At 44.8% G+C, this 13,226-nt stretch overlaps 1 protein-coding gene across 2 annotated transcripts in view; it reads left to right on the top strand.

The window, feature by feature from the left end:
* Positions 1-10,226, top strand: part of gne (glucosamine (UDP-N-acetyl)-2-epimerase/N-acetylmannosamine kinase) — a 42,061-nt gene extending 31,835 nt beyond the window's left edge. Inside the window, exons 9-11 of one of the 2 annotated variants that reach the window (XM_080196355.1) lie at positions 3,399-3,581; positions 6,036-6,152; positions 7,716-10,226. In XM_080196355.1, coding sequence (XP_080052481.1) covers positions 3,399-3,581; positions 6,036-6,152; positions 7,716-7,951 — 536 coding nt within the window. In that variant the 3' untranslated portion in view covers positions 7,952-10,226. The remainder of the gene's footprint in view (positions 1-3,398; positions 3,582-6,035; positions 6,153-7,715) is intronic. The other variant, XM_080196347.1, reaches the window with a different exon arrangement.
* The last annotated feature ends 3,000 nt before the right edge of the window (positions 10,227-13,226 follow it).

The raw sequence follows: 13,226 nt of genomic DNA, 5'->3' as shown, positions 1-13,226 counted from the left end.
AACGCCCCCAAACTAGGCGCATTTACAACTGCAGCAGGCAGGGCATTCCAATCCCTCACCACCCTCTGGGTAAAGAACCTACCCCTGACATCCGTCCTATAACTACCCCCCCTTAATCTGGCTGCTTTGCCGAGGCAGTGGGAAGTGCAGACAGAGTAAGTGGACAGGAAGCTGGTTTGCATGAAGGATTTGTGTGGGCTTTGTTTACGACCCTTTCTAGCAGACGTGCCGAATTTCCTCTACCTTTCGATCAGGCAACCAAAAGCCCAAATTTGCAAAACACTTAAGATGCTAAAAATAATAATTTTGGCTTGACGTTCTCGTTTTAAAAGCAGAACAGAAGCTTCTCTTAGTTTCTGCATAATTTATAACCCACTAGTGAAATCAAAGGAATATAAGCCTTTGAAGTGGTCTTTAATAATGAGAGTCCGTGGATAATCTTTGTCTTGCTGTTTAGGGTATTGAGGAATTTCTATGGGTAACAGCTGATTCAATCTATATTACAACTTGAATTTCACAATGGGCTTTTCCTTTAATTCTGCTCTTTCTGAGCACTTAGTACAAGCTGCGTTCCTTTGATCAGCTCTGGTGAGGAGCAGAGGAACTGTTGAAGTGGTGTCAAGTTCTCTAACAATCCTGTTCATATTTTATGGTAAACAGTCAGCTTGTGAGTCAGTGACTAGTAGAGCACTTCCATTGAGACAGTTTAACTGACTCCCCACGTTATGGGCTGCTGAGGCCCACAAAATGACAGCTCAAACCACTTAGGCACACAGAGCTTCCAGCACCATTAATAGCCACAGTAGCTTTATCCATCTCTCAGAATGTTAATAAGGAGTGTTCCTCATCCAGTCATCAGACACTGATTTAACTGAAGTTCAGAAGTACAAATTGCTGCAAAAGGCTTCTGATTAGGAAGAACTTCCTTCCTGCAGTGCCTGTAATAAAAGAGCAACACATTTTAGAACTGCAATTTCTTTAACCAAATAAAAATGAATGGGGTTAAATTCTGAATGGCGATTGCCACGAGGCTTAGTCTCATGGTCAGAGGAACCATGTGATCCTGCTCAGTTAAGAGATCTTTGTTCTCAGTTGATATTCAGTACATTTTCTGCCGTTGCCAGTCAGATTCTATCCACTGCTGAAGAAACAGAACATAGAACCCTACAGTGCAGAAACAGGCCCTTCGACCCATCGAGTCTGCACCAACCACAATCCCACCCATGCCCTATCCCATATATTTACCCGCTAATCCCTCTAACCTACACATCCCAGGACACTAAGGGGCAATTTCAGTATGGCCAATCAATCTAACCCGCACATCTTTGGACTGTGGGAAGAAACCCACCCAGACACGAGGAGAATGTGCAAACTCCACACACAGTGACCTGAGCTGGGAATCGAACCCAGGTCCCTGGAGTCTTGAAGCAGCAGTGCTAACCACTGTGCTACCGTGCCACCCACAAAAAAAATGCACCATTTTCATGGTCACTCCATTCTCCGACTAGTCGGTCAAATGCTTTTGCAAGTACTATAACTTTCTGGTTTTCTTCCCTGTAGTCAGAGTTTAGAGAGATTTTGTTTTCCCTCCCTACTTTCTATATTTGGGTCATTTGTTGAAGAAATGCAGTGCTGTTGTTTTCATACAAATATCCCTGCTGGCCAATCAGACATTCCACCATCAAATACATTTGAACATTGCAACTCATGGAATGCTTTTGTAGTTGGTGCCTCAAATTGGAGCATGCATTACTCTCCATATCAGACCTCTCAAAATACTGAGTAATTGTGCCAAAATGGGAATGTCACGATACTGTATCAACAATACTGCAAAATGCAACTTCCGTATCAAAATGATCAGCAATAATGACCAGGGCAGCACCCTGGCAGAGTGGTTCACACTGCTATCTCGGAGCACCAATAACCAATTACAGGCTTGGGTCACTGTCTGTGTGGAGTTTGCACATTCTCCCTGTGTCTGTATGGGTTTCCTCCTGTGCAGGTTAGATTGATTGGCCGTGCTAAATTGACCCTAGTGTCAAGGGATTAGCAGGGTAAATATGTGGTGTTATGGGAATAGGGCCTGGGTGGGATTGTGGTTGGTGTAGACTCGATGGGCTGAATGGTAGCCTCCTGCAGTGTTGTGGCTCTATTTATTACATAGAATCCCATGAGAAGGGGAATGAAGTTGAGGTTGTGGCTGAAATTAAAATTTTTTTTGATTTGTTCCTGAACTCAGCACTTTCCAAACCCACAACCACTTCCATCTAGAAGGACAAGAGTGGTAGATACCTGGGAACACCACTGCCTGGAGGTTCCCCTCCAAGCACTCACCGTCCTGACTTGGAAATATATCACTGTTCCTTCAGTCTCCGCGCCAAAATCCTGGAATTCCCCCTCTAACCACATTGTGGGTCAACCCACAACATGTGGACCGCAGGGATTCCAAGAAGGCAGCTCGCTGTCATCTTCTCGAGGGCAACTAGGGATGGGCAATAAATGCTGGCCAGCCAGTGTCACCCATGTCCCACAAAAGAATAATAAAAACTGAAACATTTAAACTTCATCGACTGCATTCAACATAGCAAATTCTTGGGATATTCAGCCTTTCTATAAATGGGTCAGAATCCTTAACTTCAAAATGAGGTGTCATGTGACTAAACCTTGGATTGATTTTGTTTTTATCTGGTTGCTGTTCTGAAGGACACTGACCAGCTGAATTAGTTCAGACTTTGAATGGATCGCTGGAGCTCAGTTCTCTGGCACTGCCTTCCCTCTCAGAAGAAAATCATTAGTTACTGATTAAACAGAGAACTGAGCGTTAGAGTCCTTGACAGGCAGACTGTAGAACTCCTCACAAGCAGACAACTCGGCTTAACGTGTCTGTGTCTGACTACCAAACCCTCCGATGTACAAACAGCCTCTCCTGCCTTCACCAGCTGCCATTACTCAGTGTACTAGACTGAGTTTGTAAGGTAACAACACAGTGTGACCAAGATGTAATTTTCCAGAAAGAAATGGATATGTGATTACCTCAATAACAAATACCTCATTTTAGTGTTTGCAGTTAGACTCTGATTAAAGTTGCACTGTCTTGTGTTATTGATGATTGACTTTGGTGTATTTTGATTATGTTTGAAGGTTGAATAAAGAATGCTGGAGGACAGAGTCAGTTTAAAACTTACAGCCAGCACAAGGTGCCTTTAGCATCTGCTTTGGATATTCACATCATCAGTAAGGCTGCCTGTGATAGGAATCTAGCATGCTGGCATTTAGAAGGATAATAATTCTCAAGAATGTCACTATATATGTTGAAGGATGTTACACACTAAGTGTTTGAAATGTATGGTTAAGTTTATTTGTGAGAAGTAAAAATGAATGTGGAAATTGTTCATTAGGAATTGGAGGGGGAATCATTCACAACAATGAACTGATTCATGGCAGCATGTTCTGTGCTGCTGAGTTTGGTCACATCATGGTGTCAATGGATGGTCCTGAATGTACGTGTGGAAGTAGAGGCTGTATGGAAGCCTACGCTTCAGGAATAGCATTGCAGAGAGAAGCAAAAAGATTACATGACGGTAAGTGACACACACTTTGCAAAAAAATCAGAAAATTCTCATTTAATAGTGATGATGTCATGGTTTCAAATGGTGGGCCTAACAGTGAAATTAAAAGACCATCTAAATGTCCAATTGTGTGGTATAGAACCTAGAGCTGCCATGTTGGTCACGTGTGATCTGTACTATGGCTTATAGGCCAAGTATAGATTTTAAATCTGTCTCCACTAATTTTCACTTTGTCTGATTCAGGCCCCTCAATGTTTAAACAGGAAATTAGAAATCTAAGCCAAAATAAGATGACAGTTTCAAGAGTTGATAAGAACTAGGAGCTAGGAGTCGGCCATCTGGCCCCTTGAGCCTGCTCCGCCATTCAATAAGATCATGGCTGATCTCTTTGTGGGCTCGGCTCCACTTCCCCACCTGTTCATCATAAACCTTAAATCCTTTACTGATCTAAAATCTGTCTATTTTTGCCTTAAAAACATTCAATGAGTTAGCCTCAACTGCTTCACTGGGCAGGGAATTCCACAGATTCACAACCCTTTGTGTGAAGAAGTTCCTCCTCAACTCAGTCCTAAATCTGCTTCCTCTTATTTTGAGGTCATGCCCCCTAGTTCTAGTTTCACCCGCCAGTGGAAACAACTTCCCTGCTTCTATCTTGTCTATTCCCTTCATAATCTTATATGTTTCTAAATGATCTCCCCTCATTCTTCTGAATTCCAATGAGTATAGCCCCTGTTTACTCAGTCTCTCCTCATAAGCCAACCCTCTCAACTCCAGAATCAACCTAGTGAATCTCCTCTGCACTCCCTCCAGTGCCAGTATATCCTTTCTCAAGTAAGGAGACCAAACTGTACACAGTACTCTAGGTGTGGCCTCCCCAGCACCTTATGTTATTGTTCGTCTATCGTCGTCAATGAGGACCTCAACACCATTAGTCATTTTGAGGCTGGATGCGGTGTGTCCGAAGATGACCGATCAGGCCAATTCGGGCACAGAAATAACAGGACGATGATGATGATGGTGTCAAAACTAGCGCTTGATTTGGATTAAAATGAGGGAGAGTTGTGCAGCATCAGCCTCACTCTCTCTTCCCAATTCCCATCTGGATCCAGTGGCAAGACAAGAGTCAAGATGGCTGGAGGTGGGACTAGGCGTGGTGGATGACCAGGATGTCTTCTGTGTCTTGTCCTGCTCTTCGCGTTCCATGACGCTAGCAGAGACCACCTTCTTGACCATTGGACCTTCCATTGGTCTCATCCGCTCAATCTGCCGGAGTCTGTCTTCACATTCTGGGATAGACATCTCCCTATCTCACCCAGGGTTGAGACCCATCGGCTACCCTCACCTGGTTTAGCCGGCTTGTCGAGGCCGTTGCCCGGGGTGTGGCCGCTGTCGCATGAAAACAGCGACAGGGAGCCACAGGTGAGAGCTGAGTGCCAGGTGGGACAAAGGATGGACAAACCGCCCTGAAAGGACGCGACATGTTCCCCCACCAAAGGTATTACCCCTCCCTGACACCCCATACACTTTACCAGCACCTTATACAGCTGCAACATAATCTCGCTGTTTTTAAACTGTAACAATGAAGGACAAAGTTCCATTTGCCTTCTTAATTACCTACAAACCAACTCTGTGATTCAGGCACAAGGACACCCAGGTCCCTCTGCACAGCAGCACGCTGCAATTTTTTACCACTTAAATGATAGTCCATTTTGCTGTTATTCCTACCAAAGTGGATTAGTAAAACATTTAAGACTGAGATAAGAACTTTTTTCACTCAAAAGGTTGTGAATGTTCCTTTAAATATCTTTAAGGTTGAGAGGGATAGAGTTTTAATGTTTCAAGAAATGAAAGGATGTGGGGAGTGGCAGAAAAGTGAAGTTAAAACTGGAAATCAGCCATGATGTTGTGGAATCTCAGAGCAAGCTCAGTTACTCCGGTTCCTATTTCTTATGTATATCCCATAGGCTACAGTTTGGACGCCCTGATCTGGGTTAATTGCTTTGAGCAGTTAGTTTAATTTGTGGGAAAAGGGCAGAGAATTCAGGCTGTTTCTCTTCCTGTTTTGAAATTATTTACCTTGGTGGGGCTAATGGACAGGTCACCAATCAAGAAATCTCAAAATTCAATTTGAAATTGTCAACAAATAATTATAAATGTTAAGCAGAGTGGAACAAAATGAAACAAACTCTAGACAGAGTTTGGGCTTGTTTTAAAATGCAAAAATACTTGCAGATTTTAGCAGAGACCGGGAGGCTGGCTGACTGCTTCTCCAATCACTGGCACACTCTGTGTCTGTGTAGAGAATGACATAGACAGAAAGCTGGATGCAGGTGGAACACTTGGTTCCCTATCACATTGTGAAAGTATTTAACTGTGAGCATGCACAGTGATTTCAATCTCAGCTCTTTGGCCTGAAGGTGCTTCTTATTAACAGCTTTCTTTAATGTTTCTGTTGGCCTCTTTCAGAGGATTTGCTCATGACTGAAGGAATGGCTATCAAAAACGAAGAAACAATCAATGCAATTCACCTCATTCAAGCTGCCAAACTCGGGAGCACAGAGGCACAAAATGTGCTGCGAACAGGTAATACACGGCAGGTAGATGTACACTGTACAACAGAATGATAAACTTTAATATGGAGCAGGCTGCAGTATGGGGTGTACAAATATTGCTGTGAATGGAAGTGCATCTTGTACATCTGCCAGTGTCACCTTGCTGTAATCTGCCAGAGTTTTTGACCTGGATCTGATCAGCATTATGTTACTGTTGAAAACTGGCTGTGAGTCTGGGGCTGTCTTTCTGATCATTGTAACGGGGGCGGCCTCCCTGTACTCCAGTATTTGTGGTATTGAGATATCAGTCAGTTATTTTAACCTGGAAGTCATGCGATATCACTGAGATTGGGAGAGTTTATTGTTCTCAAGTTGGTCCTTGTGTTCATGGTGGGAATAGTTCATGTGACATTGTTGTCATAGCGATTAAACATTGAACAGTTGCAACTGACTGACCATCTGAAATAGATGCAGTTAGCACAGGAAAACTGCCAAACAGGAGAAACATAACCAATATTTCAGTATCAGCTGAGTGCCGCAGTTATAAACTACCAGCAGCATACTGCATTTGCAAGAATGCTGGTCCCAGCACGTTTCAGATCTAGACTGTCCCAACCATCCAGCCTCAAGTACTGACTCCAGTAGCTGACAAGCCAGAACACACTTCTCCCACAACTGTCTTTTAGCCACGGATTCATTTCACTAACCTTATGTGCTCTCTGCCATTTGGCATGAGGCTTAGGTAATAATTCAAAGCTTGTTACTATTAAAGTTTGTCTTTTCAATTTGGTGTCTATTTCCTCTCACTGTCCAAGCAGAACCTCTTTCCTAATCCTTCCCATGTTGTTGGTATCTACATGGAATGTAAACTGGAACCTCTCCCCTCCCAATGCACCCTCCAGTCCAGCCCTGATCAGAACTCCCCAAACGCTGGCGACACAGCCTTCTGGACTCCTGCTTCTACTTGCAGTGTCTATACCCTCAAAAGGTGGTTGAAGAATCTTTGAATATTTTTAAGGCAGAGGAAGATTGAATCTGGGTAAGTGAGGGGATGAAAGGTTATCTGGAGTGAGGAGGTTGCATCAGATCAGCAACAACCTTACTGAATGGACAGGAGGCTCGAAGGGCTGAATGGCCTACTGCTGTTCCTAATGCATACGTTCAGAAAATAAGTTAGTTTCGTTGGAGATAATAGGCCAGGGTTTTTTCATTCTTTGGGCTTTGGATGTCGCTAGCAAGGCCAGAACTTTCTGCTCATCCCTAATTTACCCTTGAACTGAGTGTTTTGCTTGGCCAATTCAAATGACAGTTACGATTCCACCATATTGCATACACCAGATGTGCCCGAACCCACTCTGCACCCTGCGCCCTGCGCACCGCAGTACCTTGCATTCACTGGCCAACCTTATGCCACTTTTTAGCCTTTTAAAATTCACTGCTTACAGTTTATATTCTATTGACAGTTACATTATAGAATGTTACAGCACAGAGCAAGCCATTCAGCCCATCAAATCTGTGCTAGCTGTTTAAAATGAATTATGAATGCATGTTGGCATTTCATATCACTCAAACACAATGTTATTATTCTTTGCAGCTGGTTGTGCTCTTGGAGTTGGTATTACAAACATTCTGCACACAATGAACCCATCTCTTGTTATCCTGTCTGGAGTTCTGGCTGCTCACTATGAGAATATTGTGAAGGAGGTGGTTGCCCAGCGAGCTCTGACATCCACACAGGCAGTGGAGATTGCTGTCTCGACTCTTTCTGATCCTGCGCTCCTCGGAGCAGCCAGTATGGTTTTAGATTACGCGACACGCAGAACCTATTAGACCAATGGGAGTTTGTCTCCAGAATTGTCCTTGTCTCTGCTTCCAATTTCGGATTAGTTTATATTTCATTCTCAGCCATTCTTATTTATTTATTCAGTCTTCCATGTGAATTTAGTGCTGTCCTGAAAAGTGGAAAGGTCAAGTGAAACCACCCTGTGGCTGTGTTTATTGTTCTGTTCCAAACATTTCCAAATCCCTCTCCTGAAGAATGCCTCATGTTTGTAAAGTTCATAAAGGATCAGAGAGCGAGAGTATTTCTGTGAAATTCCATGGTGATTTATAAAGCACCTTTGGCTTCAGCTTATTTGTACCAATTTTGTGAGAATTTTGAGTTCATGACCAAGGTGCAAAGGTCATCTGTACCTTCAGTTCAGAGGGCTGATAGATATTAAACCCAAACACTGGTGGCCTGTGACACCCCAGATTGCAGAATCTGATTATCAACCTCATTCCCCTAAAGGGACAGCAGTCCTGGGGCTCGGGTTCAATCTGGATTCACATCAAGTTCCAGAACTTTTGGGGTAAACCCTTTAAAAATGAGATTGGGTTTTCAAATACCTCACAATCACTACATCAGCTGCCTTTGTATAGCAGCATAAAATCTGTACCCAAGGTTAATGAAACTGACACGTTCTGCACAGTGAAAATTATCCCAGTTCTTATTCCTGCCTGTCACCAGTTCACAATCTTCGTGGCCTGACCAAGCCCTCAAGGAGAGGAGCTGTAAAATCCTTCCAGTCTCTGCTTGCTTTTATCAGAAGGATATTTGTGATTTTTACCCCTGAGGCAGGGAAAGCACGTTTTTAAAAAAAATTGTGTGCAGCACAGATGAATGTCTGCAAGCTGTGCTGCTTACATATTTGGTAAATATTCCTGTAGGATTTACCTGCAATAGACATGCAGGGAATTGTAATAGTATATGTTACAGTAGAATTTCATTATACAATGAAATGGGGTGCAGGAGGCTCACATAGAGGGGCCACATGGTCTGTTTCTGTGCTGTAGACACTAACTAGATGTCGATATTGTTTATATCTTTACTTGTACTTTCTTCATTTAATTTGCAGTCGTCGTGGAAAAGATGGCATGTGAAACTTTACAAAGCCAATAAAAGATATTCTCAAATACAGAATGGTGAGCCATTCTCTGACACAACTCCTGAGAAGCACTCAAACGCTGACTGCAGGGACTGTGAATGAACTGTCCCAGATAAATTCTGTACTCACCATTTAGCAGTGGAAATTCTGATTATATCATGTGCTGTTTGCTATCATGGCCTTGGAGGGAGTGCAGAGGAGGTTTACTAGGCTGATACCGGAGTTGAGGGGGTTGAGCTATGAGGAGAGGCTGAATAAACTAGGCTTGTACTTGTTAGAGTTTAGAAGAATGAGGGGAGATCTCATTGAGATGTATAAGATGATGAATGGGATGGATAGGATAGAGGTGGAGAGGCTCTTCCCGCTCAGAAAGGACAGTAGGACGAGGGGGCACAGCCTCAAGATAAAGGGTGAGCGGTTTAGAACGGAGTTGAGGAAGAATTTCTTCACTCAAAGGGTGGTGAATCTCTGGAATTCTCTGCCCGTTGAAGTGGTGGAGGCTGCCTCGCTAAATATTTTTAAGACGCGGGTTGATGGGTTTTTGATAAGAGAGGGGATTAAGGGTTATGGGGAGAGGGCGGGAATGTGGAACTGAGACACGACAGATCAGCCATGATCTTATTGAATGGCGGGGCAGACTCGAAGGGCTAGATGGCCTACTCCTGCTCCTATTTCTTATGTTTGCCTTTCAACTAAATTCGAGCCAATGCCTTACTTATTTTGTCACTCTAGTTATATTCAAAATATGGACAGTGTTTCCATGCAAAATGATTTTCACTCAATCTAGCAACACTTACATTGAACATAGAACACTACAGCACAAACAGGCCCTTTAGCCCACAGGTTGCGCCGATCATATCTGTACCTACCAAGCCATAGAACTATCTGTAACTCCCAATCCCATTAAACCCCATATACTCATCCAGAAGTCTTTTAAAGGACCCCAGCGAGCTTGCCTCTACCACCACCGACGGCAGCCGATTCCACTCACTCACCACCCTCTGAGTGAAAAACTTACCCCTAACATCTCCTCTGTACTTGCTTCCCAGCACCTTAAACCTGCGTTCTCTCGTAGCGACCATTTCAGTCCTGGGAAATAGCCTCCGAGAATCCACCCTATCTATTCCCCTCAACATTTTATAAACCTCTATCAGGTTACCTCTCAACCTTCGTCTCTCCAGGGAGAAGAGACCTAGCTCCCTCAACCTATCTTCATAAGGCATGCCTCCCAGTCCAGGCAACATCCTTGTAAATCTCCTCTGCACCCTCTCAATAGCTTCCACATCCTTCCTGTAGTGAGGCAACGAGAACTGCGCACAGTACTCCAAGTGGGGTCTGACAAGGGTCTTATAAAGTTGCAGCATTACCTCCCGACTCCTAAACTCAATCCCTCGATTAATGAAGGCCAGTACACCATACGCCTTCTTGACCACATCCTCCACCTGCGAGGCCGATTTAAGAGTCCTATGGACCCGGACCCCAAGATCCTTCTGCTGTTCAACACTGCCAAGACTCCTGCCCTTGATATTGTACTCCTGCATCCTGTTGGTCCTGCCAAAATGGACCACTACACATTTATCCGCATTGAAGTCCATCTGCCACTTCTCCGCCCAGTCTTGCGTCCTATCTATGTCACGCTGCAATTTCTGACATCCATCCAGACTATCCACAACACCACCAACCTTCGTATCGTCGGCGAACTTACTAACCCATCCCTCCACTTCCTCATCCAGGTCATTTATGAAAATGACAAACAGCAAGGGTCCTAGAACAGATCCCTGGGGCACTCCACTGGTGACCGACCTCCAAGCAGAAAAAGACCCATCCACAACCACTCTCTGCCTTCTGCAGGCAAGCCAGTTCTGGATCCACAAGGCCAAAGCCCCTTGGATACCATGCCCTCTCACCTTCTCAAGAAGTCTTGCATGGGGGACCTTATCAAACGCCTTGCTGAAATCCATGTAAACCATATCCACCACTCTTCGTCAATGTGTTCAGTCACATTTTCAAAGAACTCAACTAGGTTCATAAGGCACGACCTGCCCTTGACAAAGCCGTGCTGACTATTTCTGATCATTCTAAACTTCTCTAAATGCTCATAAATCTTGTCCCTCAGAATCCTCTCCATCAACTTATCAACCACTGAGGTCAGACTCGCCGGTCGGTAATTTCCCGGGCTATCCCTGTTCCCTTTCTTGAAAATAGGAACCACATCCACAATCCTCCAAAACCTCTCCCATCTCCACCGACGACGCAAAGATCATCGCCAGGGGCTCTGCAATCACTTCCCTCACCTCCCACAGCAACCTGGGGTACATCCCATCTGGTCCCGGCCACTTATCTATCTTGATAGAATTTAAAAGTTCCAACACATCCTCTTTCTTAATATCCACATACTCAACCTTTTCAGTCTGCCACAAACCTGTAGTACAACCTCCCAGATCACTTTCCACTGTGAATACCAAGGCAAAGTACTCATTAAGCATCTCTGCCATTTCTTCCGGTTCCACACAGACTTTCCCCCTTCACCTTTCATATGTCCTATCCCTTCTCATCCTTTTGCTCTTCACATATTTGTAGACCACCTTGGGATTCTCCTTAATTTTACCCGCCAAGACCTTCTCATGTCCCCTTCTGGCTCTCCTAATTTCCTTTTTAAGCTCCTTTCTACAAGCTTTATACTCCTCTTGATCCTTAGCTCTGAACCTTTTATACGCCTTTCTTTTCTTCCTGACCAGGTTCACCACAACCTTCGTGCACCACGGCTCCCACGATCTACCAACATGTCCTTGTCTCATTAGAACTTTGTCATACAGAACTCCAGTCAAACATTCCTTGAAAATCCACCATCTTCCTTCAGTACTTTTCCCCAAGAACACCTCCTTCCAGTTTACTTGTCCAATTGTCTGCCTGATGTCTTCATATTTCCCCTTACTCCAGACAAACACCTTCCTAGCCTGCCTGATCCTAGCTCTTTCCAATGCTATCGTAAAGGAGATAGAATTATGATCTCCATCCCCGAGATGCTGTCCCACTGAGAGATCCATCACCTGTCCTGATTCATTAGCCAGCACCAGATCAAGTACAGCCTCTCCTCTCATAGGCTTATCCACATACTGTGTCAGGAAACCTTCCTGAACACACCTAACAAACTCCTCCCCATCCAAACCCCTTACCCTAGAGATATTCCAGTCGATGTTTGGGAAATTAAAGTCTCCCATCACGACAACTCTGTTATTACCACATCTCTCTAGGATCTGTTTCCCTATCTGCACCTCAACTTCCCTGTCACTATTGGGCGGCCTATAGAAAACACCCAGCAAAGTTATCGACCCTTTGCTTCCACCCACAGAGACTCAGTAGACGGTCCCTCCATAGCATCCACCGTCTCTGCAGCCATGACACTGTCCCTGATCAACAGTGCCACTCCACCACCCCTTTTGCAACCGCCCCCCCCCCAATCCTTCCTGAAACATCTGAATCCTGGCACCTGAAGTACCCTGTCCTGTCCTTGAGACATCCAAGTCTCTGTAATGGCCACCACATCACATTCCCAAGCAGCAATCCATGCCCTAAGCTCATCTACTTTGTTCACTACACTCCTGGCGTTAAAATTGACACACCTCAGACCCTCGGTCTGGGTGCTTCCCTTCTCCATCACCCGTCTATCTTCCCTCTCATACAGTCTACAGTCCTTCTCTACCTGGGAGCTAACCTCCTCGGTCTCAGTCACCTCATCGCTATTCCCTCCCCCCAACTTTCTAGTTTAAAGCCCCCCCCAGTGTTCCTAGCCAGTCTTCCCACCAAGATATTAGTCCCCCTGGGATTTAAGTGCCACCCGTCTTTACTGTACAGGTCCCACCTACCCCTAAAGAGGTCCCAATGATCCAGGAACCGGACTCCCTGCCCCTGCTCCGGTTCCTCAGCCACGCATTCACCCTCCACCTCATTCCATTTCTGCTCTCACTCTCCCGCGGTGCAGACAGCAATCCTGAGATTACTACCTTCATGTTCCTCTTTCTTAGCTGTCTACCGAATTCCCTATAATCCCTTTTCATGATCCCTTCCCTCTTTCCGCCTATATCAGCGGTACTTATATGCACCACAATCTCTGGCTCCTCACCCTCCCCCTTTCAGGATGTCTGGGACGTGTCCAGAGACATCCCGGATCCCAGCTC

Source organism: Carcharhinus amblyrhynchos, chromosome 1, assembly GCF_965287045.1.
Source record: "Carcharhinus amblyrhynchos chromosome 1, sCarAmb.v2.hapA, whole genome shotgun sequence".
NCBI classification, from domain to species: Eukaryota; Metazoa; Chordata; class Chondrichthyes; order Carcharhiniformes; family Carcharhinidae; genus Carcharhinus; species Carcharhinus amblyrhynchos.
Note: the sequence above shows the minus strand (reverse complement) of the source record. Positions and strands in the feature narration are given on the sequence as shown.